This window comes from Corvus cornix, chromosome 14 (assembly GCF_000738735.6).
Source record: "Corvus cornix cornix isolate S_Up_H32 chromosome 14, ASM73873v5, whole genome shotgun sequence".
Taxonomy (NCBI): domain Eukaryota; kingdom Metazoa; phylum Chordata; class Aves; order Passeriformes; family Corvidae; genus Corvus; species Corvus cornix.
In genome coordinates this window covers 192,384-218,914 of record NC_046344.1, presented here as the reverse complement: position 1 = coordinate 218,914, position 26,531 = coordinate 192,384, and the positions used below count along the sequence as shown (strand labels likewise).

General features: G+C 41.0%; 1 protein-coding gene across 5 annotated transcripts; it reads left to right on the top strand.

The window, feature by feature from the left end:
• The first annotated feature begins 364 nt into the window (after window positions 1–364).
• Window positions 365–26,329, top strand: PDXDC1 (pyridoxal dependent decarboxylase domain containing 1). 5 transcript variants are annotated; one of them, XM_039559972.1, is made up of 23 exons: window positions 365–491; window positions 6,798–6,871; window positions 7,406–7,471; window positions 8,632–8,715; window positions 9,675–9,821; window positions 10,357–10,546; window positions 11,102–11,170; window positions 11,674–11,752; window positions 12,282–12,366; window positions 13,230–13,278; window positions 13,375–13,476; window positions 13,640–13,765; window positions 14,433–14,483; window positions 15,423–15,486; window positions 16,344–16,432; window positions 17,113–17,218; window positions 18,311–18,482; window positions 19,107–19,225; window positions 20,071–20,192; window positions 22,064–22,156; window positions 22,251–22,347; window positions 23,502–23,606; window positions 24,411–26,329. In XM_039559972.1, the coding sequence occupies exons 1-23, from the start codon at window positions 387–389 to the stop codon at window positions 24,668–24,670; spliced, it is 2,454 nt and encodes an 817-aa protein (XP_039415906.1). In that variant the 5' UTR covers window positions 365–386; the 3' UTR covers window positions 24,671–26,329. The 5 variants fall into 5 exon arrangements, with proteins under 5 accessions (XP_039415906.1, XP_039415909.1, XP_039415908.1 ...); XM_039559974.1 differs by lacking the exon at window positions 365–491 and adding an exon at window positions 819–948; XM_039559973.1 differs by lacking the exon at window positions 365–491 and adding an exon at window positions 959–1,058.
• Window positions 26,330–26,531: the final 202 nt, after the last annotated feature.

The window sequence follows — 26,531 nt, the reverse complement described above, 5'->3', positions numbered from 1 at the left end:
GTCCTGCAAGGCAGCCCCCTTGGCCACGGCGCATCCGCCAGGATCCGCGAGGATCTTCCCCTTGCTGCTGGCAATGGGCTCAGGCTTGACTGAGGGAACCATCTCCAGGCAGGAGGTGGTAGTTCGCTCTGTGACCTGGATTAATGCCTTTGAAACCACCATGAATTCTTCCATGAACAACTATAAATAGGCATGGACGGCTTGTAGATTTAAGTAAATTTTAGTAAGAGTGTAGAGCGCGCTGCCCAGTGCTTGGCGGACACGCTGTGTCAGGGCCCACGGACTGCCCTTTCCAGCTCCTCATCCCAACACATCCCTGCGCAAAACAGCGCCATTTGCAAGTGGTGCTATTAAATAACAACAATGGCACTAATAGGAAGAGGCATATGTACCGAAAAGTAACTGCGGCTTGGAAGAACAGAAATAAAGCTCAGAAAAAGCCCAGGTTTGGGTCTTCGGGGGCTGCTTGTCGGACGGGAACCCGCGGGCAGGTGCGTGCTCTCCGCCAAGGTCGTGAAGCGTTCCGGCGCGGGACCCGTGCGCGGAGGAAAGGCTTTGGTGCCCCCGTACACGACAGCGGGGTGACAACCGAGAAACTCGGGAAGGCTGGAGCCATGCAGAGCCCTCCCGGAGGCCGGCTTGCCACAACCCGCCGCCGCGGGTACTCGAACCGGCGTCCCGCTCTCGCCTCGCAGCTCCGCTCCGGAGCAGCCGCCAATCGCCGCCCAGGCCGCACTCCCTGCGCATGCGCCGCTATCTGTGCAGTACCGACCCGGCTTCTCACCGGGACTGTTCCAGCAGCCGGCGCGGGGGGGAGCGGCCTCAGGCGGTGCGCGGAGCGAAGGATCGGCCCCGGCCTCGCTGCGCCTTGCGCAGTTTGGTCGCCGCGCACCCCCTCGCCGGCGCGGCGCGGTGGTGCGCGCGGCGGTGGGCGGGCCCGTTGCCCAGGTGAGCGCGGCGAGCGCGGCCCGCCCCGCGCGGCCCCGTCAGCGCTGCCAGCGTGGAGCGGCCGAGGCGGCGTCGCCGGGCCCGGGGCCATGGACGGTTCGCTCGAGAAGGTCTGCGGGGCCGGGGCGGGGGAGGGCGCGGGCCGGCGGCGGCCGGGGCTCGGGGCACGGCGCTGGCCTCGGGGCTGAGGCGGCTTTGCCTCCCGGAGCTTTGGGGTACCAGTGAATCCCCCGGGCGTGTCCCCCTCGGCCCCCGCAGCCGCCGGTGTGACTGGCATCCGTGTCCCGGATCTGGAACTAGGCAGGATAACTATAAGGAAATGCTTTAGGAGCGCGTTTTTTGTTTTGTTGAAAAGAAAAAGATGGAGGTTATTTCCTGTGAGCGTTAGCCTTCAGCAGGATAGGAGAGGAAATGTTACTAAATAAATGATTATGTTACCCATTTTTAAAAATTGAAATGGAGGCGTTTGCTGCCCTGGGCGTTTCTGCCCAATGCACTCGCTGTACAAAGCAAATATTGGCTCTGTAATGCCGTGAGTGCCGGACAGAGCCTGTTTTCCTCTGTCACAGTGAGTCAGTCGCACTCGGCAGAGGCTGCTCCACACCTGCGCTGGGGCCGGCACCTGCCCGAGGGTCCTGCCGCTCCCGGAGCTTGGCCCCGTCGCTCTCTTGCTGTGGGGACAGTGTGCCTCCGGAATAACGAGTACTTTGTGTGCTTAAGGCTTTGCATGCACACGCCCCTCCTTGCGTCATTTACTATATCCAGCATGCTCGGTTTTATGTGATCTTTGGGATGGTCCAGAGAAATTTGAGTGGGATGTGCTCCAGTAAGATGGCTGGGAAATTCAGGAAGTAGCCTTCTGACGTGGCTAATTGCTTGGTGGCAAAAAAGTTTGATATATTTATTACAAGCTTCATGAAGAATATACTGTTACAGAGTATTTGTTAGTGTTTAAAAGCTTAGGTTCTTTACTTGTGCTGAGAGAAGTGGCTCCTGCTTGTTATGAAAAGTTTTAGTTATATAAGTAAAATTTACTGGAATAGCTTGGAGTGAGGTCTCTATGAACTGGAGTGAAAGAGTAATAGTATGATATGTGGTTATTTAAAGAAGGTGCATTAGTACAGAGCAAGTAGTGTAGTACTGACCAAGTTCTTAAAAGCTTTGCTTGACTAGTTCATCATAAGAAGGAATAAGCACACTGTGAGAATGAAATACCTTTAAAAAGTCCATGTTTTGATTATTCTTCTGTAAGGAATCGTCTATAATGGTCTGCAAAAACTTGCATGTCTGATTTTTCCAAATATGCAGATAGATACGTGTCAAGAGTTATAATTTGTTTTACTTTGTCTCTTATCATTTTTTCCACGTCTGTGATAAAAGCTCTAGTTCTCTGTATAATAAAATGCCATAATACAATTATGGTCTTCTAGATATTTAGCAGCAAGTACCCTCCTGGAGTAGTCTTTGGTTAAGATTGTGGTAAATCTGTACAATTTGCATTTTACTTAGTCTTGAGCATGCTTTGTCAGAAGTCTTCTCCCCAAATATATCTGAAATTCCTCCAATCTGGGATGCATTTCTTTGCAGAGAATGTCTGTTCACTTATCTTATGCTTATTTAAGCATTATGATAATAGAGCTGAGACTTTTATTTGAACCATGGATTCGCTCCTTGCCATGTATTTATACATGTAGCTTATCAGGATGCCAGTGATAAATACATTTTAACTTGTAGTAACATTTGTTACAACTTTGTATTTTTCATAACCATTTTGGTACAATCACCTGATGAGCTGTAATGCAGTGACATTGAGTGACTGCCATCATTAGGGTCTTGCAAATGGAAAAAGATTTTTTTTTAGCAGATGAGAAACTTCCTGAGAATTGAAAACATTGCACAGTAGAACTGCAAGGAAAACCATTGTAGAGTCTGACACACAAGTGTGCACACCAAAAACCTCTTGGCTTGATTTTGCCAATTAACTTTGTTTCAGCAGATTTTTTTTTTTATTATTATTATTTTTAAGGTATTAATATTATGTGTCATAAGTGATATAATTACAGTTAATTTTATCTGAAATTCAGAAATCTTTTGTTGGGCTGAACTTATTTAAATAATTCTGGAAGCCTGTGTTAGATTTCAGGAGTTTGCCTTAACAGAACTATTCTATTTTTTTTCCCCCATTTAGATTTTGATAGAAGTGACCAATCTTCTGAAAGATTTTAACATTTCAAGTTAGGTGACTTTGTCAGCGGTAGAATAGTGTAAATTCTTTCCTTGTAACTTCTTGCTGTCTCTACAGCAGTATTTTTCCCTAAACATGAAAAAAACTGTTTTGGTTTCTTGCTCAGCCTGTGGCTCTTGTCTTTTGTTACTGTGCTGTTTACCACAACATCCTGGTAAGTTTACAGAAAACTCATGGCAGCAGAGCTGCATGCAGGTCCTGGTGCATGTCAGGGGAATAATAAAGATTAAAAGAGCAAATACCTATGAGCAGAAGCCTTGTGATGACACAGTGCCATTTTTATTCAAGCCAAACAGTCGTGAAGTGTCTGCTTTTTTTTGTTATCTTAAACTCTTCTTACCCTGGAGAATAAACACAATATTCTTTTGGCTGAAGAATGCTGATACTGTTTGAGATTAATTTACTATTGAGAAGAGGTTTTGGGTTTTGATGGTAAAACTTTCTTTTCAGGCAGTTATAATAACATAGTGGGAAAATGAGCTCTCATGAAATAGGGAAAGAGCTACACCTGTGAGTTGTTTTGCACAACATTAGTTTATGTAAACTGCTTAAAATTCATCCCTTTATTTCATTAGGAGTACAGCCTACAGACATGAAAAATCAATATTGTAAAACATTGGCATATGAAGCAATGTTCTTCCTTCTGAATTTGCAATTAATGTTCAGTCTTATCACAGTTGGAAAATGGCCCCTTATCCTCTCCCCAGTTGCCAAGTGACTCCAAGGTGTGACATCCTGCCTATAAAGTCATAAACAGTACACAGTTCAAAGTGCTTAATAAAATAGTAACAGATTAGCTACAGAATAGGGGAGTGACTACTAATCAAAGCTATTGCAGGATAACCTTAGGGAGTTGGATTAATACATTTTGAAGGCAATGAATGATAAAAGACAAAGCAGGCTGAGGTATATCAGGGTCTTTGAGGGGCTGAAGGAGGCAGGAGGTGTTGGGATGCTGAATGGACACCTAGAAGGAAAAAGCCATGGCTGGTGCCTCCTTAGAGCTTGGAAGGATTTGCATGTCCTGTAACTCCCCTGGTCAAAGGCTGCCTGTGATCCAGGGAAAAGATTGAGTGCAGAAACTTCCTGCAGCTGCTTAACCTCCTAAACACATGTGTTGTCCTGTGGTTCAGGAGAGAGTGTTCAAGAACTCCTCCCGAGTCATTTTCAAAAACAGTTCAAGACCGTGAAAAAAATACTCTGTTTATTACTGCTCTTGTTATTAAAGTGTGTTCGGAAACCTTTCTTAACTAAATGGTTTGTTGCTGCAACTTTGCCACACCTATTTTTCTTGCTGCTTAAAATAAGCAGTGTCCTGCTTCCCACCTCCATGTCCTTACTAATGTGAGCAGAGGAGGAGCATATATAAAGTTCAGCATGCAGCAGTTAAAGGTGGGCTTTTTCTCCTTCCATAATTCAGAGGAGAAAATAAGTTGCTGCATAGCCACTTAGCAACTGGAAAAAATCAGAAGGGATTAATTTTCCAATTCAGCCCATATCAGAATTCAAAGACACTGTGGATTTCCTAGCATTTTTTGGAGCTTAGTGTAACTTAGGAGTTTTGAAGCTGTATTTTATGTAGTTACTCTGCCAGCTTATTGGCAGAAGGGTTTCATGCGTGTGTAATTATTAGTAAGAGACAGGATGAGTCACAAGGTAGGGATGTGCAGTTTTTAACATCTGATGTCATTTCAGCAGGTGAATTTTGTAAGTAGTGAACAAAAGCAGCTCAGAGCCCTTTCTGTAATGTCTCTACATTTCAAGTCCTCATCTACAACACATCTGTTTGAATAATTGCATGTGATGCTAAGGAAGGTTCAAACAAATAACTGCCTTCCAGCCACTGATGATGTTTTATGGCAGCCTGAATTAAATTATGTGAGATAGTCACAATCAGTAGATTAGTCCAATCGTTTACTCCCTTAAGGGCTTGCAGGAGCAAAACTGATTTTTTTTTTCCCCCAAACTTCTTTCTAGAAGTTTCTTTTTAGAGTTTCTTTGACGTGGTACAACTCTGGAAACCAGTCAAAATGTGTGGACATATCGCCAAAGATCAAATTTATATTTTTTCTTTGGTTATATCTGTTTTCTTCTGAGTATTGAATGCTTGCAGTGTGTATTGGGTTTTTTTTAATCTCTGTGATGAGGTCTTGAACTTTTTGTATTTGTACTACTTTGTCACTCAGTGCTTAATCAAGTTGTGGCCCTCATACTCAGTTGATGTTGTAAAAGTCAGTGTAAATGTGTAAAAACCCATTTATTGCTGAATTCTGGCAGTTTTGATGGGAAAATATTACTCAGTACTTGCTCTGTTCTTTTGTTCTTCCCCCAAACATTTGTTACTGGCCAATTCCAAAGCCACAGAATAGAGAATTGTCAGTCTTGGTCTGATCACTGTGCCCGTACCTGGCTACTGATTCTTTCAGCCACCTACCACTTGCTATAATGTGAGTTAAATCTCAAAATATTTGGTTAAAATCACTCTTTGAACATATGGTAACTCTCAACTTAATTTGTTTTTTCCTTTCTTGATCAGTCCTCCAGATGAAAATTGTGTAAAATCCTCATGTAAATGAATCCCGCTGCCTTCTGTGATTAAATTTGTTTTTGTGTCTGCATCTGCCTGAGTGAATGCATTTGCCTGTGGGATTTTTTTCTTTAAACAACCCCTGTCCCTCCCCCTGCCCCCCCCAACCTTAGCAGCAGCCTGCAGGGGTAACCACCAGAGTCTTTGGTATGTGGGTGGTGGCTTGGTGTTGAATTTATGCAGAGGTAGGGAGAAGAAACTCTGTCACGGGGTCACCTGAGTATCTCAGGGGGGTTTGCTGTCTGATGTGATGGAGCTTAGCAGTGGTGTTGCCTTCTACCATCACGTTGGGGTATATTTATTTTTCAAATATAGGTAAATCAGGCTCTGCCAGATGACACCTCCACATTCTCTGGAAGCTTCAAAAGGCATCTAATCCTTAAATGGATAAATGTTCCTGTCCAGGTGTCTTGTGTCAGTGTCACAAACTTCTGCCAGGCCTCTTGGGTTAAAGTTTATGAATGACACTTCTTCAAAGCCAGAGCAGTTCTTTGGGAAATACTTTGAGCTTGTCATTGGTTCAGGGCAAAAAAGTTCCATGGTTTTTAAACATTTCCATCCTGGCAATATCTGTGGTTACAGCAGTGAGTGGCCTGTTCTGTGCAGCTGGAGGGCTGTAGCTGCTGGAGGATAATTGCTGCATGTCAGCCTGTCTCCTGCCACAGGTCAGCTTTACTCTTTTGTCTACATAAAGGGAATTTCTCCAATAAGTTAAAATTAAAAACTGGTTTAAAGATACCAGAAATAGCAAAAAAATAGGTTTAAAAGAGTATTTGGGTTAGGTGTTTTCTCATCTGTTTTGAAAACTACTGTTGTAAAAGTCTACTGGGGAAATGGCAGGGAATGGTGCCATTTTATTTCTCTTTTCTAGGGCAGTCTCAAAAGATACTTTCTTGTGTTTCTAGGTGCAAAATTTCGACTTTTTAGCCTCTTCTAGGATTTATTAGATTGTAGAGACAGTAGTAAGAAAAGTGGTTTTTGATCTTTTCTTTAAAGTTGCTATCTTTTTCCTAAAAGATGGTGGACCCTACTCTAGCAGAAATGGGGAAGAATCTGAACGAAGCAATGAAGATGCTGGAAGACAATCAGAGGTGTGTGCAAAGGATACAATAAAAAACTACAGCTGTTTGTGCTGAAGGGAGGATTATTTGTGTCACTGACATTAAGTCGAAAAAACCGTCATTTTCCTGGTAGTTTAAAGTCATATTGTCATTCTGAAGTTTACACCTATACAAATCACCTTTATTTCTCAAATGATGGGGTTTCTAAAGTAAATGTATGCATTTTTATGCATGCTCTCTAATACTCAAAACAAGTCCAACAAGTCTGTTTTTCAAAGGTAGGATTTTTTTTTTTAGTATTGCAGTGCAAGTAATTTTTAATTCCTGTATATATGAGATTCTTCTCTAAGCTTTCTCTTAAAGAACTGAAAAACCCAAACAACTTGGGAACTTTTTAATTCAGTCTGAACAAAACTTTTGTGTTGGTCTCATCTGGTTTATTCCTGAACCTGTTAGTGAAATAGATACATGTCAGTATGTATTTCTGCAAGTCAAAGTCTATTACGTATTTGATGTTACAGAACACAAACTAAATACAGAGTTTATTTTGTGTCTTTAACTTAGGAAAGCAGAGGAGGAAAATGAAAAGAAATATGCACGGAAGGATATTCCTGGACCACTCCAAGGCAGGTAGGCAGCAACAGTTTTTAGATATTGCTCTTTTCAAAATCTTAAACTACACATGGCATGTTGTCTTCCAAGCAATTTGTATTAATGGAAATATTAACATTTTCCAGGCATCATAATAAACTTTTTCCCATACTCACATAGGGGAGAAAAAAAGTAATACTATAATCATACCAACTATTTTCATTCTCATGTAGAAAGGAGAAAAAGAGATTACTTGTCCTTGGTGACTGAAATTTTGAATTCATGGAATCTGATGAAGTATTGTTGCCTACAGTGGTGATTGAGACTCAAAGTAAACAAATTTCTGTCGGAAAAAAGTACCCAGATTAAAAAAAAAAAAAAAAATTGAGACTGATAAGGTAGAAAACAGTAAAGAAACAAACAAAAAAAATCCCAAACCCAGAAACCTCCCACCTTTTCAGCGCAGCTGTCTTTAGCAATTAAACAGAGCTCTTGTGCATCAGGCAGGTAAGACCATTGCACCTGAAAACTAAGGTTTAAATAGGTTGTGTCCTCTGTGGGAGGAGATCCTGCAGGAGCTCAGGCTAGCACTTCAGAAAATACTGCAAAGTCTCTGCTGTGCAGAAACTAACCCTGTTTTTGAGTGGAGACACTGAGTTATCTTTTCTGTGAATAAAAAGCAATTTCAACAGTCAATATAAGTTCCTACACTACTGTAAATTTTAGTTGGAGTTATAAAAGTTGAGGTGTTGTGGATCCTTTTCAGTTTTACCATGTTGTCTCATGTCAGAAGTCTAACGTAGCTTGTGTCTGCCAGAAACTGAGATTAGTAGGGAATTGTTTAAGAGATGTGCTGAGTTATGAGCTGAAGCTGCTTCACGTGAAGCAAGATGTGGATCCTTAGCTGCTACCTTAGTTGGCTGTGTAGCAGTAAGAATTCAGTGTTGGCAAGTCAGGCTTTTCAGACCAAATTTTCAGATATCAATAGATTTGTTTTTCTGAGTCTCCTACTATAAGCAAGTAGAGTTTTGAATTGATTCAGCATCCTCATCTTTGTGATCAGTTTTTCTGAGACCAAGGAACCATTTTTGTTGCTGTACTCAGCATTCAGTAAAAGTGCAGTGTCCCACATGGCTTCTTTTAGATGCTGGTATTTACCTGTTTGTGTCTTTTTAATATGGTTTTGTTTCCTCTCCCAGTGGCCAGGATATGGTGAGCATACTTCAGTTAGTTCAGAACCTAATGCATGGAGAGGAGGAAGAGGAAACTTCACAGTCCTACAGGTAAGGCCAATATCAGGTACTGTATTTGGAGGACACCTGATTTTGTTATATTCTGATCACTATAGAACTTACTTAGTTTTAAGTTCTATGTATGTTTCAGTATATATAATTTCTCTATATATTTTAGTATATAAAGTGTAAAATATTGTGCAACCAGGTAACTTTTTAAAGGCACTTTACATTGTATAGTGAAGCAGAATAGTGCATGAGGCTTGGCTTTCTTAAAATTACAAAGCTTTCATTACTAATTACTAAATTGAGGTGTATATAAGGGAGTTGTTTTTGATGTGACAGCTCATTTTTTTTCCACTTTCTGAAAGTTGTTTTAAGTCAGAAAGTCTTAAAGCTTTGAATACCAATAGATTTTTATTTTGTATCTCTGTAGACTTTAAAATTAAAGGAAATAAAATTTGTTTCCATTTTTCTGCAAAATGGAAATAGTACTAACTGATCTGCAGAAGATTATTGAAAACTAACATTCAAAAAGCATGTTCAAGATTTTTTAAAAATCCAAACAAAACCAACAACAAAAAAAACCAACCAGAAAAAAAGCCCCAAACCAACCAACCAACCAACCAACAAAAAAAACCCGTCAAAGAAAAGCTCTGCCTCTAAAAATAGTAAGTGTCCTGAGTTTTCTGTGCATAGGAGAGTTTAACGTTCTTTCAAGTCCCAGAGCAGGTAAAGTGCTTCGTTCCAGCTTATGTTGGCTGGTTCAAAAGCAAGAGGTGTTCCTGTGAGCAGCTGGGCAAAGGGAAGTGCTCTTGTCTGCACTGGCACCTTAGTGTGTCATACACAATGACAGGAGGGTGGTTGTGATATACTGCACTTCTCTCTGCTAAAATTTAAGTTGCATGTCAACCAATTCTGTCACTCTACATTAAAAACCCCCGAACCCTGTATTACTGTAATGTCCGTGACTTGTAGTTGGTCAGCTGTTTCTCTGTTCTGGCTTGCAGGCTTCAAAATGTTGGTGAACAGGGTCACATGGCTCTACTGGGACATAGTTTGGCAGCTTACATATCTGTGCTGGACAGGGAAAGACTGAGAAAACTTACAACAAGGATCCTCTCTGACACTACTCTCTGGCTCTGCAGGCTTTTCAGGTGAGTCCCTGGGAATAACTTGTGTGAGAAGGTAATGATAATGTTTAAAAATGGATGTGACTGCTCTGAGGATGTCAACAAAAGAAACCACTGTCCCACAAACTTAGAAATACTTGGAAGGTCTGAAACACAACCTTAACCTAGCCTGAAGAATGTCAGGTTACATTGTCTTTAAAATTAGCAGTCCAGAATTTACATCTGTGTTAAAACCAGAATGAAGCCTTTTGTGTGTTTCCTCCCATGCTCAACTCTCAGTAAGCAAGGTTTTGAACTCTCTGAAGACAGTCTTAAAGGAACCCACATGTTTTTTCTTTCTTACTCTGAATCTAAATGAAAATACATACTAGGCTTCTCTCATTGTTAATCTCAACCTGTCTCATTAGTGTTTTCTTTTAATCTGCTTTAACCTGGGAAAATAGAAGTGTTTTTATTACCTTCTCCACCCTCTGGCAAGCTCCTTTGCTGCTCAGTGTTATTTTAGTCCCTAAACTGACTGTTGGTTTTGTTGATCATATTTACTTGGCTTTTCTTGCAGGTATGAAAATGGATCAGCCTATTATCATGAAGATGATCGTGAAGGTCTCCTAAAAATCTGTCGACTTGTGATTCACACCCGCTATGAAGATTATACACTTGAGGGATTTAATGTGCTCTACACTAAGCAGCCTGTCATATACATTAGTTCTGCAGCCAGAACAGGCCTGGGCCAAGCTCTCTGCAATCAGGTAAAGTCAGTCAGGGGGGGTTTAGCTGCAACTAGAACCTACCTGGCTTCATATTGCCTGCATAGCTTTGGTGATTTTGACAACTTATTTTTCCTCATGGTGGAAATAACAGCAAAGGAAGCAGAATCCATACTGGGCATAACCTCAGCTGTAGTGGACCCTACATTTAAAATAAAACCCTTTGTCCGAGAAAAATACTTTGAGTTTTTATCTACAGACTGTGTTTTGCAGCAGTGATACAGTGGGAGGAAGAGAATTGAATATTTCCAGTGAAAGGATCCTGCGTGCTAACTTCTTTAAAAATGCGTGATTGTTTCTAGATTGCATTGTGCTTTAAATAAGCTGTTGGTCATGTGAAATAGACCTGAGCCCAAACATACACAATTTGTCCTGTGCTTTTTCTCTATTAATTTGATTATAAGTTTTAGCAGAAAACTTAATTTGTAATGTAATATTGAGGTTTCTATTGTCATACTGGTTTTTGTGTCGCTCTGTATTTCTGTGAACACGTGAAATGAATATTTCTCAATTGAAATTCCATAATTTCTATTGCAGCTAGGGTTGCCCCTTTCCTGCATGTGCCGTGTGCCCTGTAACACTATGTTTGGATCTCAGCACCAAATGGTAAGTTTGTCTACCCTAAGAGCTCTTTCTGTGTTTTGGTTGGTTGGTTTTTAAGCCTCATTAAATGAATATCAAGTATGTTGTTAGGAAAGGCTGTTAATATATTTACTTTTTCAACCTCTAAGTCTTCTGTGTTAAAGCTGTACAAATCACACATGGAAACTTTCTAAAAGCAGCTTGTATCTTGGTCTTGTCATTTGCAAAATATTTTAATGGCTTTTAAGTAAAGTGCTTTTTAGTGCAAGATTTCTAGAATAGGAGGAGTTGGGGTACTTTCACAAATTATGTGATGTATTTGTGTTTTATTTTTCACAAATACTTTATTTGGCCTTCAGATTATTTTGCCTTTGAGAAGAAGAAACCGCAAGCCACAAACAAAGCCATTGAGAGTGTTTCCTTTCAGAACTTCAGAATGCTGTTCACTTTCAATCTTAATGCATTTTCCCAATTCAGCACAAACAATTCAGTGTTTGACAAACATATTGTTTTCTTACTGATACCAGGATGTTGCTTTGTTGGACAGAGTGATTAAAGATGATGTTGAGTCTGGAAAACTGCCTTTGTTGCTTGTGGCCAATGCTGGTAAGTGCTGTGGGTAAACCATCACAATAACCCCCATGCTATTTCATGAATACAATTAAAAAAAAAAAAAAAAAATATATGTATTTTCCTAAATAGCTCAGTGGTTGCATATCAAGAAATATCAGGAAATATCTTAATGACCACACAATAATTACCTGTCCAGAGGGGATTTTATTTAACTGGTTTAAATTTGGATTGTACTGTTACAGTTCTGCTTATGTCAGTTGATCTATTAATATGACTATAACTTATTTTAGTGAGCGCACATCTCCTGTTAAAAATCAGTTTCACATTAACACTTCAGAATTTTTTGATGGATATGCCATCAACTTTAGCTTGAAAAATGATATTTTTCTTCTAGTTAATTAAACACATGTACAAAATTTGCTTTAAGTACAAATGACGGAGGTTACTGTTACTTGCTTGGGACCTGGAAAATTATCTGAGATGTTAATCAGTACTAGAGGGTCATTTTATAGAGCCTTGGTTTGCAGGCTGATCCTTTGTCACTGCCTTTTTCCTGTTCAAGGGACTCCAGGTGCTGGGCACACGGACAAGCTGGGCCGGCTGAAGGAGCTCTGTGAGCAGTACAAGATGTGGCTTCATGTGGAAGGGTATGAAACTGGAGACTTATTTCTCTATAACTGCATTCATTTAAAAGGCTGATTAATAGACACCATCTAATTTGACAGCTCACAGAGAGCCATACAGCCATACAGCCAACTTTAGTTTTGTCATAGGAAGCATTTTATATGGTTATAATTTTGTTATTGTGAGATACAAATTGATTTACATACCCGGGAAGAATTAATTGGAAAGGTAATTTCAGCACATATTAGTGATTACTTTTATTCAGATGGTAATCTTATCTGCCCTTGCTTTGAAGAGCTTGAAATATGTATAAAAAGACCTTCTAGGCCAGGGAGGCCTAAAAAGACCCAAGTCAGGAAGGACATTATACAGAGGTTACTGAGAATGAGAAGGGAGAATGAATGACACTTCAGTTAAGGTTGTCAAAAAGGCTGCAGCAAGAGCAGTGGGCAGCAGGACTGGGAGGGGAATTAAACCAAGAGTAAAAGAAATTCCAAGAACTTGGAATGTCAATGAAGACTCCACTGCTCTAAGATTATACTTTTTGAGCCTGAAATAGAGACTGTTTCTCCTGGTATTTTGTGGAATAGCTATATTTGCGTACTACTTATTTCTGATACCAAATTGATGCTAAATTATGGATAGGACCTTGGGTGATGATTTCACCAAAGGTTGGATTGAAAATTTTTAGATCAAAGTAGATTTTTACTTTTGGGTTTTCAATCTCGGAATAACAAGCAGCAACATCTCCTGCATTGTTAATGAAAAATATATGAACAAAAAATTATCTCCCTTTATACATCCATATGAAATATTTAAACTGCAGATTAAAATGCTGTCTCTTAATACATATTTAATATATGCTAAACTCTCTTCTTTTTTCCAGTGTGAATCTGGCAACTTTGGCTTTGGGTTATGTCTCCTCTTCTGTACTGGTATGTTTCACTGTATCTAGAAACTTAATAATGTGCTTGTGTAAGGTTAATCAAAATAGATATGGCTTATATTCTGCTTATTGTAATAAACTTCAGGCTGCTACAAAATGTGACAGCATGACTCTGACTCTGGGTTCCTGGCTGGGACTCCCAGCAGTGCCTGCAGTGACACTCTACAGACATGAGGATCCATCCTTGGTATGTTCAGCTTCCCACTCACCATTCTCACGATCCTGGAATTTTGATTCTGATCAGTGTGCTGCCATGTTCTTCATAAGCATCTAAAGTATAATTTCCAAAGCTGGCAAAAGTGGCAGCATTGAGGAGAGGTTAACAGTGGTTTGTTTGTTTTCCTCCTCAGTCCTTGGCAGCGGGGCTAACATCGAGCCAGCCCGTGGAGAAGCTCCGTGCCCTACCACTGTGGCTCTCCTTGCAGTACCTGGGCCACGATGGCATTGTGGAGAGGATAAAACATGCCTCACAACTGGTGAGCAACAGCTCAGCAGTGATTTATGACAGCTCTTGACAGATCTTTCTGGTTATTGTGATGTGCTGCAGAAGGCTCAACTAAAATACTGCAGTTGTTGGCAGTATAACATTGGTTCATATTGTCACACACATGATGAAAGCACAGGAAAGTGTTTGAGGGAGGGATGTGCTTTTACTGTTGGATTGTATGTATTTTTTTATAAATGAGAAAAAAAAAGTCTTTGTTCTTCCTAGACAGTGAAGTAACATAATCACTTCCTTTTTTGTCACTTCTCTTAACTATTTTTTCTTGAAAGCTCTTCAGAGAGACTTTATTTTCCTATTCTACTTGGCATCGTATTGATTTAAGTAATAGTGAATTACTTTTAGTAAAAAGGACTTCAAAACATTTCTCGAGGTACAAGTGTGCACTATGTTTGGAATCCTTACTTTAGTAAAAGTTAAGGTCCAATATAATGCGTTACTTACAAAATGCAGTGCTTATATGCAAAGTATTATTTCTTAAAGGTACAGAAGCTACTGGCATGAAAGACCTAAAAGAGTATCAGTATCATTAGTCTTTAAGATTTTGTGGCAGTGGCTGTTTCATGTTTGTCAGAATAATTTTCCACTTCTAAAACTGTGTATTTCTCTCCTCCATTTGTTCTCCTGCTCTGGTCTTCTAGAGTCAAAGGCTGCTGGAAAACTTGAAAAACCTGGATTTCATTAAAACTTCGGTACAGTCTACTTCTAATATTTTGGTTGTATATCTTAGTTTCTGCCTGTTAAATGATAAAAATAACTTTGACTAGAATAAATTATTTTAAAATATTTCTTAAATCATAGTTGTTGTTTTGAAGACGCTCGGGATCTTTCTAATTAAGTTCTGGTGTTCAGTGAAATCTCAACCAGTTAGGGTTCAGTGAAATCTCATGGCTTGGTTGTGTGTGACCTCTGGATCGTGTTTGTTCCATTGTTCTGTACTCCTGCACTCAGGGGAGTGCAGAAGAGCATCCAGAAGTTGTGTTCAGAGCTTGATTTAATTGCATTTAGGTCATCGATTTGCTCAGTAATACATCTATGAAACCAGTTTCCATAAGTGTCTCTAATATATTCTGGCTGCATCTTACCCTGCTGTAGAGATCATATTGTGAACCCTGTGAAATTGTACACAAAAATTATCCCAGCTGAAGTTTTTACACCAGAAATAGGTTTAAAAATTACAGCTAATGTATTCATTCCAAATTCAGTTTCTGTGAGATGTCCTGTCCAACAGGGTTTGATGATTTTACTTGCTGACCCCCACCCCTGAATTTTAGTTGATATTTGATGTATAGAAAATTTAGTCAGTTTGCTGAGTAAGCTGTAGAGTATTAATGGCCTTGGGAGTTCAAGTTACTGTATCACTTACCTTTCAACATAAAGAAATCCTGCGTTTTTAGGATTGTGAATGTAGCTTCAGATTGTCTCCAGAAGTAGCCCAGTCTGTTTCTCCAAACTGATCCAAAGCAGGATCAATTACAATCTTATTTTTCCTGCTGGAACTTTGTTGATGTTTCCCAATGATTCTGGGGTGATTTCCAAGAGAGCTAAAGCTTTGCTTAGCAGTGTGAGGAATTATACATGGTGTTAAATCTTTAAAAAAACAGGGGAAAATATTTTTTTTTCTTTTGAAGGTTGAAGATGAACTGAGTTCACCAGTGGTGGTTTTCAAGTTTTTCCAGGAATATTCAAATAGAGGTATGTGATTTATTTAAAACCAAACAACAAGGAAAAAAGCCCTCTCTATACAGTATTTTAAACTAGTAAGTCACCAAATGAATTTGGGATAAATGTGATATAGTGCAGTTCACTCGTGTAAAGTGCTTTTAAAAAGGTGGTGAATGCTGGTCATAATCTGTGACAAATCATACACGTGATAGCTTCTTTTTTTAGACAGACTGCAGTGTTTTAAATTTTCATAACAAGTAATTTTCTGCCTTCTTGAGTGAGAAGATTTGCATATGATTTTGATCTTGAGAGCAGATTCTGGAAGTCTCTTGCAAGCTGCAGGCTGGGTTTGAGTGTACTGGTGGGGAGAGACTTTGTTTAGGTTTTCTGTTCCTTTCAAACATTTTGTAGCTAGTGGCAAGCACCACTGTTACTGTGGTTTACTGATTACAGTTACTGTTGCAATAATTTTAAAAGCAGCGGAACACATTAGGAACTGCTCGGGAAATGCTGTCACAGGTATTAAGTATTGCAGCCTACTGTGACAGGATTTTGCTTTGTGAAAATACTGGTTGTATTTCCATTGGAGCATTTTAACCTTAAAACTCAGAATTATTTTACTGGTTTTGGGTTTTTTTGGGTTTTTCTGTTGTTGTTTTTTTTTTTTAAAGCTGTTACATTCAACTCTGTTTTACTTCTAGTGTTTATCATGTTCAACATACCTTTACAAAAACATCCATGTTCATCTTCTCCAGGCTCAGTACATGGTGTAGATGTGCTATATTATCTAGGAAATGTAATTGTCTTTTATCTAAATTTTAGGTTGGCTTTTGTTTAATTAAGTAAATAAAAATCCACTTCTGTGATTCTTGTGTCTTTGGATTCAGATCAGACCTCACATGCTGCACAAGCCTCAACTATTCAGCACCCCATAATAAGCAACGAAAGGCACATTTATGACACCTTCAATCAGTGGGTAAGAATGGATGCTTTTCTCTTTAGGGAAAGAGAAGTGACAGTGGAATGGTTCAGGGGGTCATCAGGAGCTATGAACCCTTTGTTAGAGTATTTTGAAAAGTATTCTTGATCCGATTTCCTTTGCAGAACTTATGGCTATTTAAAAGATTAATTTACTCTGAAGCAAAGTTGCTTTCACATTTCTGATCATTTTACACATTATTACTACTGAAATAATTCCTGAATCTTAAGCTGTTGTTTTTTCCCCTGGTCTAGTGGGAATATGTGAGAACTAGAATTCTTTTAAATCAGCCAAATGCTCTATTGCCAATGCCACTGTATTCTTGAACAGACAGCTGCCTTTTCCAGCTCTTGAGTTAATTCTAGAAGCCTGTGCTGGCAGGGCTGAGCATATGGCTGGTTTGGCTCCATTGTGCAGTAATCATGGCACACCTAATGGCAGTGGCAATTTTGCAGAAAATTCTGACTCATAACACTTGCAGCTTATCCTGAATTTTCATGATTTTAAGCAGCTGTCAAACTCAGTTGTCTCACCCGCAGGGTGAAGTATTTTGGTGCAAGAGCTGATTTTGAGAGAAAACTGTGTACATGTTGTTCCCTGAGCTGTGGCAGAGCCTGAGGCAGGGCCTGCAGGAGCCATGCTCTGTCCAGTTCCCTAACTGTGCCTTGTCCCTGCAGCTGGGAGAGCAGCTGGCACAGCTGGTTCCTGCCTCTGGAGTCGATGTGGTAGAGCTGGAGGATGAAGGCACCTGCGTGCGCTTCAGCCCCCTGATGACTTCTGCAGGTAACATTCACTCCAGTCAGCCCTTTGTGCAGGCTGGGCTTTGCTATGGAATGGTACAACAATTTCCTGGGGTGAAAGCAGGTGTGCTGAAGAAGCTCCTCAGAATATTCTCCTGTGGGGAGGATTTTCTTATAAACAAACCAAAACCACCTCAGCTTTATCATTCTGCTGTACCTCAGCACTGGGTGCATTAGTGGGAGCCCTGCTGTTATGGGTGACATTGCCTCATTACCTCTGCAGAGAAAGACTTCCTGGTTACTTTTTAAACTCATTAGGAAAAGCAGTTAATTAGGAAAAGCACTTAAATTCCTTCTCTCGGCTGCTGAACACCAGATGCCTGACCTTTCTACACAGGTGTTTCAGCACTGCAATGGTACTTGTATTCAAAATACATCTACTTAGCTAGAATAATTATTTACTAAGCCTCTAGGGTTTTCTATAATTACTGGTGGAGGGGGGGGGGTGTTTATAAAAAAAAAAAAAAAATCTGTGTTTTGGAAAGTGTCTTAAATTTCCTGTTTAAGCCCGCAGTGTTTTACTCTTAGTTCAGACTCTGCAGATGCACAGAGCAGTGTGCAGGGCTCAGGGGGTGCACAGTGTCTCCTGTAGGCTTGTGTGGGGTGAGGGGCTTAGGCTGTAGAACAGCTGACATTCACGTGAGAGGGTCCTGGTGTACACAGAACAGCAGATTTTAGAATAAAATTACTTGGTGATGCTGTGATGTTTTGTTTTAAACCAGCATGGAAGCTAATTCATGAGCGGCTGGGCTATGGGAAAAGGATGTTAGTAGGTTTTTGTAATGCTAGCTACTGATGTAATGTAAAAGGGTATTGTAACATATCCTTATTTGTTTGTAACATGAGAAAATCCTTTTTATTACGTTTTTTTAAAATACTTACTTCCTTTCATTTTGATGTATCAGTGCATAGATAACTGACCCAAAAACCTACTTATATAGAACAAGATATTTAATACTATCTGTAAATTGTATTTGTCATTAACTTGCAGAGTGGCTCCTTTACAAATTACTTAATTCAGACATCTGTGTCACATCCATCACATTTGCCACACACTAACACTTCTGCTCTGTAGTTTTAGGAACTGAAATACAAGACATTGATCAGTTGGTAGACTGCTTAAAAATGAAGATACCGGTGTTGACAAGCACACTGCAGCTGAGAGAGGAATTTGAGCAAGAAGTGAGAAGAACAGTTGGCCTGTTATATATTGAAGATCTTGGCTGGCCAGGATTAGGTGTTGTGAGGTAAATTATTTTCTTCATGCTGTATTTGCAAAGACTGTGCTTGACCAGACAGGACTACGTGGTCTCTTCAGTGGTGATTTGGATGTTTCATTTCCTGATTGTTTTCTGGCTTTGCACCCCAGTGGAAGCTTTTTAGAAAATTGCCTTTATAAAGTTGTTTTCTTTGATTATTTCTTAAAGAAAAGCTGAAGAGCTGTTTTGGGCACCAGTTGTAACATTGGAAGGCTGTGTGTGTATGTGTGGGATATGTCATGAGCAAGTGCATCTCACTGTCTCTAGCCAAGCATAAGTTATATTTTTTATCTATAATGGCACTCACTGATATGCTGAATAGACTTCAATAAACCCTCCAAGTCTGTGTTCTGATCCTTTGATACAGTCCTCTGGGAAGGATTCTGTATAGTCAAAACAGCAACTAGAAATCTATTGTGTTGAGTTTGCAGCAGCAAGCTCGGCCCACTCCAAAATCCCCAGTGCCAAATGCCCATAAACTTGCTGGTAGGAGCTGTAATGTTCTGAGGTTTTTGTTTGTAAAATACAGGAATTTGTAGACAAATACTAAATGTGTAGGTGCTTCTGTATGTACTGTAAAGTGAAATTACTATCTCTTGGCTTGGTTTGAAGGTACAACCATCACTGTGATGGGAAGAATGATGATAAACAAGAAAAAGAACTAGAAAAAATCAATACAGAACTTCTGAAAAAGTTAAATGAACTGGAGTCGGATCTCACTTTTTCTTTGGGTAACTGCAGTATTTAAAGAACTTCTGTTCAAGCTAATAGTCAATCTCCTAGCTGTGTTAGAATGATTTGATAGGTCATTATAATGCAGAATGAGCTGCTGCCTATGTGGTTGCTGCAGAAGGAACACCTGTAACTGTTTCCTCCTCCCCCCTGTTTCAGCTGGGGAGTGTTCACTAGGTGAGCAAGGTGCACTGTTCTCAGAAATCCTTGTGAAAACTGATGTATGGGCAACTAGACCAAGAAGGGTTTCCGTGTCAGAAAGAATATAAGCTGCAGGATTCCTCTGTGTAAACTGAGCCTTCTCAAGTAGTGCTGGATCTAGTGGAAAGCAGATCTCATTCCAAACCCACTGGCACTGGTGGTTTCACTGCTCTCTGTGGCTCGATTAAACACTTCAGATGACTTTTGTGATAATTAGCAACACTTTCACATTTACACAGTGCCACATGATAGCTGAAACAGTATTAATTCAGTATTCAGAACTCTGGTCTTTTTCTGATCAGCTGTCAGAAATTAAGTGCCCTGCAGTTGTGGAACCAAATAACCTGTAAATGGCAGAGTTAAAGAGTTTAAAGCATATTCAACACTGGTATTTATTATACAACTCCTTGACTGTATAAAATATCCACTGTTTTTCTTGCTCAGGTTATGTTTTCTGTCTTTGAAAACCCCCAGAACTGAACCTTCTTGGCCTGCATAATTTGTAGCCACACAGATGCTGCCCTTAGGTACTGGAGTGGGGAGTGTGTACTGGGATCTCCAGATTCATGAGCACAAGCGCTGCAGCCATTGCAGGATTGCACATTTGTTCACCACAAACACCTGACTCTTCCTGTGTCCCCAGGTCCGGAATTCGGAGGGCAGAAGAACTGTGTTTACATTGGCATGGTCACGGAGGATCTGGATGTGTCAGAGTTGGTTGAAACTATTGCAGCAACAGGCAGAGAAATTGAAGAAAATTCAAGAGTATGTATTAATAACTCACAAAACATTGAAGCACCTTTTTTTCTCCCTTTCCATATTGGCTTCAGGACATGGTTTTGTTCATTGTGAATGTAGAAGTTGTGCTTGCCCACAACAGTTTTAATTACTGTGGAAGGAATAATCTGTGTCTACTTGTGGAGAATTATGGATTATGATATTGTGAGGATGTCTGGATTTGTGTTCATGGTCCTATGTGCAGTTCTAATGAAAAACTTCAGTAGTACTGAAATAGCCTCATTTTATTACTCAAATTTTAAGCTGTCAAAAAACAGAAGTGAAAGTGTAGGTTGATTGTGAGCTGGTATTTCTCTTCACTGCTAGATGTGGTGGGATTGAGATTCTTTATATACCATCTTTAAGATAAGATTATGCTCTAAGATGTGTGAAAAACTTTAAATTGGTGTCTTAAACCCAGAAATTACAAATTACATTGAAGTAATAAAGCTGATGATGCAACTCCTATTTCTCAAAGCATTTACCTGAATAGAGTTCTCCAGATGTTCTCTAAAACTGAATTCTTAAGTGACCTACATTACATCTGTCCCTTCATTCTGCTAGTGTTGGGCATTTAATTTTATCATCTCAAAAATAAATAGAACTTCAGAAATCCTTTGCCTACTTCTGCTCATGGGAATATGCAGTGAGATTTTTTTCTAGCAGTGACTTCTTGCCCACTCTTGACTCCCTGTTCTGCGTGGAGGGTGACATGAGGAATGCTTTGCCCGTAGAGCACCTTCAGTTTTTTAACTGTTGTAGTGGAGAGGTTGGAACTGAATGTTGGATATGGGCCCCTCGGATCCTGAAGGAGCAGAGTAGTGGAAGACTCAGAAAGGTGCAGTCCTTGGAACCAGCCGCAGTAAACCTGTGGATCTTCATCATTTGATCCAAAGCTGGGAAGCAGAACCCATCTGTGAATGCCCCTTGCCCCACTCAGATGAGGAGGGTTGGTACAAGAGGGAAGAAAAAACCCACATCAGTCCAGCCTGCCCTGAGGACATGCACTAAAGGCACTGAAAGGCAGGACCAAAGCTGAAGATAAACACCTTGACTGGGCCAGAAAACACAGTGGTTCTTCCTGATACTCTGAATTCCACCCCACTGCCCTCTTTCCTCTAGCCAGGGAGTACCAGGGTATTGAGCTGCCCTGGGGGTCAGTTCCTGGCTGGTCTCTCCCCCAGGGAACAGGAGCAGCTTCCTCTTTGCTCTTTTATTAGCTGACGTTTGGCATTTTGGAGGAAGTGCATGTCCTTGTGCAATATTAAAACCAACATTAATACATGGAAATTGGCAGTTGTCTTGCACAAAGAAAGATGTAGCTTCTTGGGTTCATTCCTTGCCCCTGCAGCTGTCCCAGTAAACTGCCTGCCCTTTGCAGCATAGAACACAGCCGGCCTGGGCTGCCACAGGGATCAGTGGCAGCTGTTTATGAGAGCAGAAAAACAACGTGAACCTACAGGCTGACACGTACCTTGTTACTGTGAGGCTGATATAAGTCCTTGGTGCTTCTAGGAACCAAAATGTACTCTATACATTCTTCCCAGACATTCATCTGAGGAACATTTATACACTAAGCAGGTCTTCAAAGAATTTGGGTCACAGGCTCATTTCTAAGTGTAAAAAAAAAAAGTACCATTCCTGTTTAAAATTACATTATTTTCTCTGGGTTTATGTGTTAAAAATCTTGCAGTCAACATGCACATTCTTTAATTTATAGTCATAATGAAATAGCGATTGTCACATACTGTCTTAAATTAGAAAAATATCTGACTACCCTGTCTCCATCCTGAAAACCTGAACTAAAAAGACAATTTCAAGTCCAAATAATATATGTCCTTATTTCTGGATTTTATTAGCTGTTGGAAAACATGACTGAAGTTGTTAGAAAAGGGATACAGGAAGCACAGCTCCAGCTTCAGAAAGCAAATGAAGAACGACTGCTGGAAGAGGTGAGGCCACAAACACCGGCCCTGTGGTACCTGGAGGTAACTTGTCCCCCCGGGGGACTCTTCTCACCAGCCAGTGTTGGATTGTGCCTTGCAGGGGCTGCTGCGACAGATCCCTGTGGTGGGCTCTGTGCTGAACTGGTTTTCTCCCTTCCAAGCCTCGCCCAAGGGAAGGACATTTAATTTGACAGCAGGTAGGGCTCAGGGCACCTGCAGCCATGTCATTGGGACTGCTCAGTTCGGTACTGAACCTGCAGCACAGTTCCTGTACTGGTTTGGTCATGAGTGACATAATCACCCTCAGGATGTATAAGAACATGCTTTGCACTATTTCTGTAATGCCCAGTAAGAATCTTCTACTCTCTCTTGTACAGTTTACGTTTTGTTCTTGCATGTTGAATCATGTTAAAAAAGGCCATGATAGACATGGGCATTTATTAATAGAGGAATCATTGCTGTGACCTCTGGCTGCATATGCTGGAGGAGTTTGGGGGTTGTAAATACGTGAGCTGGGGGTAGCTTGGCCTTAGCACACTGCTCTTCACATGAGTGCATGTGTATCCTCTCCAGTGCTTCCAGGGCACTCGTGTTCCACTGTGCCCCTGAACAGGATGTCTGCCTGGAATCCTGATTTGGGATGTTGCCTGGCTGCTGCCATCCTGATAAGTGCTGGTCTGTGTGCTAAACTGCATGTCCAGCAATTGGAGAACATGTTAAAGCCAGCTGGGGACTGGCATCAACTGGGCTGTGTGGGAAACAGTAGTAAATGGAATGGTACAATCTGTTATTTTACTCTCGGATTTGTAGTTTGTGTCTGGGGATGTAGGAAGCCTATAAGCTTTTACATCAGTGAGACCAATGTACCAACATAATACTTCCTGAAATTATAAACTTTCACTGTAAAAATACTGTGGCAGTCATAGGAATAAATATTCCTGGGCAGAGTGTGTGTCACACCCAGGACAGTGGCCCACTGTGTGTCTGTACCCTGCAGGGAAAGCTTCGGGCTGTGCTCAGGGCCTTTCGGACTCTGGATGCACCAACTGGCAGGTTCTTAGAGCAGAAAACAGTCTATTCCTCAGGGAATGCTGACCCTGCATGGCTGAGATACCCCTTCCAAGTGCACCACTCCACAGGTTGCAGCTGGGAAGATGTCACATGCCCAGAGCAGGAAGGAAAGGGGACTATGGAGTGTAGCAGTGTTGTGAAATGAGCGTGAGGGGAAACATGATTCACTTTTGAAGTCTCAGCACTCGAGTCCCTGGGTTCTCAGAAATGCATCACCCCCATGTGGCAGTTTGCAGTTTCAGAAGTAAGTTTTAGTCAACTTACTTTTTTTAACCTGCAGGCTCTCTGGAATCCACAGAATCTATGTATGTATCAAAGGCCCAAGGAACAGGCACCACTCCACCACCAACTCCCACTTCCAGCCTTGCAAAGCACAGACTTCCTGGTAAGTTTCTGTGGCCAAATTTAATTTCCGAAACTTCCCCGTCAGAGGCAGACCCACATGATTTTCCATCTTTCATAACATCTGGAACTAGAGCTCATCTTCTACCACCTTAAAAACCTTAATGTACACATGGCACGCAATACTACCGCAAGCTGTCTTCTCCCCACACATTCTTCCTGGGACCACAGGAAGTTATCCCATTAACTGACAACTGTCCATGAAGTCTAGAATCTTCCTCTGGAATATTATGAGGTTATTGAGCTTTAAAAATGAGCAGGTAAACAATCCAAAAGTTTTATTTGAAATAAAAGCATAATAACATGTAGCCATGTACTTCAGCAACTGCATTTCTTTTGCTACCAAACATTCTGTGGCCGAATCCATTCTGAGGTAAAGATCTGTTAAACTGATGGCACTCTCTGCATAGTTGTATTAGTAATTAATGCTGATTTGCCTGGCAGGAACCCCAGTTTTAACTCACCTTTTGGGCTGGTGGCTTCCAGCCTATGACTTTCAGTGCAGTTTTTTGACCTGGAATGATTTCAGTTTGTGTGCAGGCAGCTTGGCTTCAGCTCAGTTTTATGTGTCTCTGCATACACAGGATACAGTAACAGGTGCTATTACTTTGCAGACCTGTCAGTAACTCAAGGGAGTGGGGGCTATGTTCAGGGTCCAAAGTAGCACACAAACAAAATCTACTTCTCTGCTGTTAAAAAATTCCAGTACTTCCTTTGGAAACTGAACTTGTGCACACCACTGTATTTGCTGCCTCCATGGGTACATTATGCTTCAAACTCTTCACAGGTCAGAAAGCTTTCAAAAGGTCTTTAAGAAGCTCTGATGGGTTCAGTGAGACCAGTTCCATCAGCCACTGTGATGAACTGGATAAGATGGATCAGAGACCCCCAACTCTCTCCCCTGGCCAAGAGCAAGGACCTTTGGAGATGGAAAAAGCAGAGGAGCAGAAGGAGGTGGCACAGGCAAAGACAGACACTGAGGACATTCACAGTGACAAATTGCCACCAGACTGCACCAAGGTAGAGGACCAAGCAAGTCAAAGATAAAATCCAAAGTGTGGATTTCAGACTGTGCCGAGGAAGCCCCTGCCCAGGGAGGCAAGGTGGCAGTGATGCATTGAAAATGTGAACAGTGCCACACACAGTACAGTAATAACTACTGGAACTTATTAACTGGCATTTTGCACAAATACACATTCCCTCCGCTGGGACAGAGATTTGTCTTATTGTACACTTGTTACAGTTACTTTAATCCTCTCCATGTTGGTGTCACCAAAGCTGTAGTGAACTTTATTAAGTGCTCATGAACGTTTGTAAAAACACTTGGCAGTTACCGTTCCTGCAGGAGTCCACGCATGACAACAGTTGCTAACTAACCACTCAGCCATGCACCCAATAATTATAAAATTATTTTATGTTACTATACTTTATAAAAAACAAGCAACTGCCAGTTGTTCACCTTTATTTAAAATTCAGTTTAGCCTCTCCTGCAAAACATCTCCCGCAGTCAACCTAGTTCTGTATTGCTTCTTTTCTGTTACCTTATCCACACCCTGCCCAAGAGCCGTGGGGTGGGGGCACTGGGGAGGGACAGGTGCCCTAGGGATGGGAGTCACTAAGGAACGCTGGACCATCCTCTCTTTGTTCTTGCACTTGTACCACTTCACCCCCCCAGCCATGGCCCTGGCTATGGTGGGGACTGAGTTAGGGAGTTCTCAGCCTTCTAGAAAGCAATAGTGCCTCTGCATGCCTGGCCAGCTTCCTGCTCCTGCCCTGGGAAGGAGCACAAGGCACTGTTACTTTCCTTTGCATGGCCTTTACACACCAAATACTGAACATGTTCATGCAGTGTAACTGGGGTTCTTTCTGTTGTGTATTTTTAAAGACAGTTGTAGTAAAGCTTGAAAAACCAATACATTTGTGATGGTTTCAACACTTATTTTTTGAATAACAGTAACTTACCTATGGTAGGAATTGTACAGACTCAAAAGAAGTTATTTAGGTTATTTACAACACAGCACAACTTTAGAGTGTCTGGGACTACTTAATGCACAAGCAAAGCTTTGAATAAATCAAAATCCAATGTGTAAAAGCATTTTCCCCCAAATCATCCTAACCACTTCACTGCAAATTTTCAGAGCCTCTTGTGGAAAAGCCATCTTTGGCAACATTTGCTTTCCCCAAGTTACCTGATGGTGATACAAACCCTCCCCTCCCTCTAGAACTGGATACAAGTACTATAGTTTGCTCCAGTTGGGTTTTTTCCTCCCTCCATTCTCCCCTCCCCCCCCAGGTATCCCTTAACACCATAATGACTCTAGTGGTAGTAGGACTTACTTTGATAATCTGCAAATTTTGAAGGTTTTGAATTGTACTGGCACCTGATTTGACTCTCAGCTTCTCAAGCCTGCAGGGCTGGGATGCCATGAACAAGGTTAATTTTCCTGGGGTAATTTTGGGGTAATTTATGTAAATCAGTGCAATTTTTTCTAAAGTGCAAAAGCAATTAAGTTGGCTAGTCTTCCTCCGTGGTTTCTTCAGTGCAATGAAGTATAAGAGTAATTTGTTGGGGATAAAAGTTATCACCACAAAGATTAATTTTTAATGTTTTTATATTTGGAAATGTTAAATCAGTAGTTTTGTTGGAATGAGCTTCATTCTTTAAATACTTACCTGAATGTTTCAATAAAGATTCTTCAAATTATTGCTCTGGAATTAACTTATTGTTGGAGGACACTTCCCTGCATTCCAGCAAGCTCGCTCTTTCCCCCCGTGTGTGCAGAATCATTAAATTAAGTGCACACCAGTGCAGTGACTCACCTTGTCAGCCTCCAGCATTGCCACCTCTCTACCTGTGCCCATCAAATTACTGCACTGGAGCAACAGAACCTAAACAAAGCCAAATTCT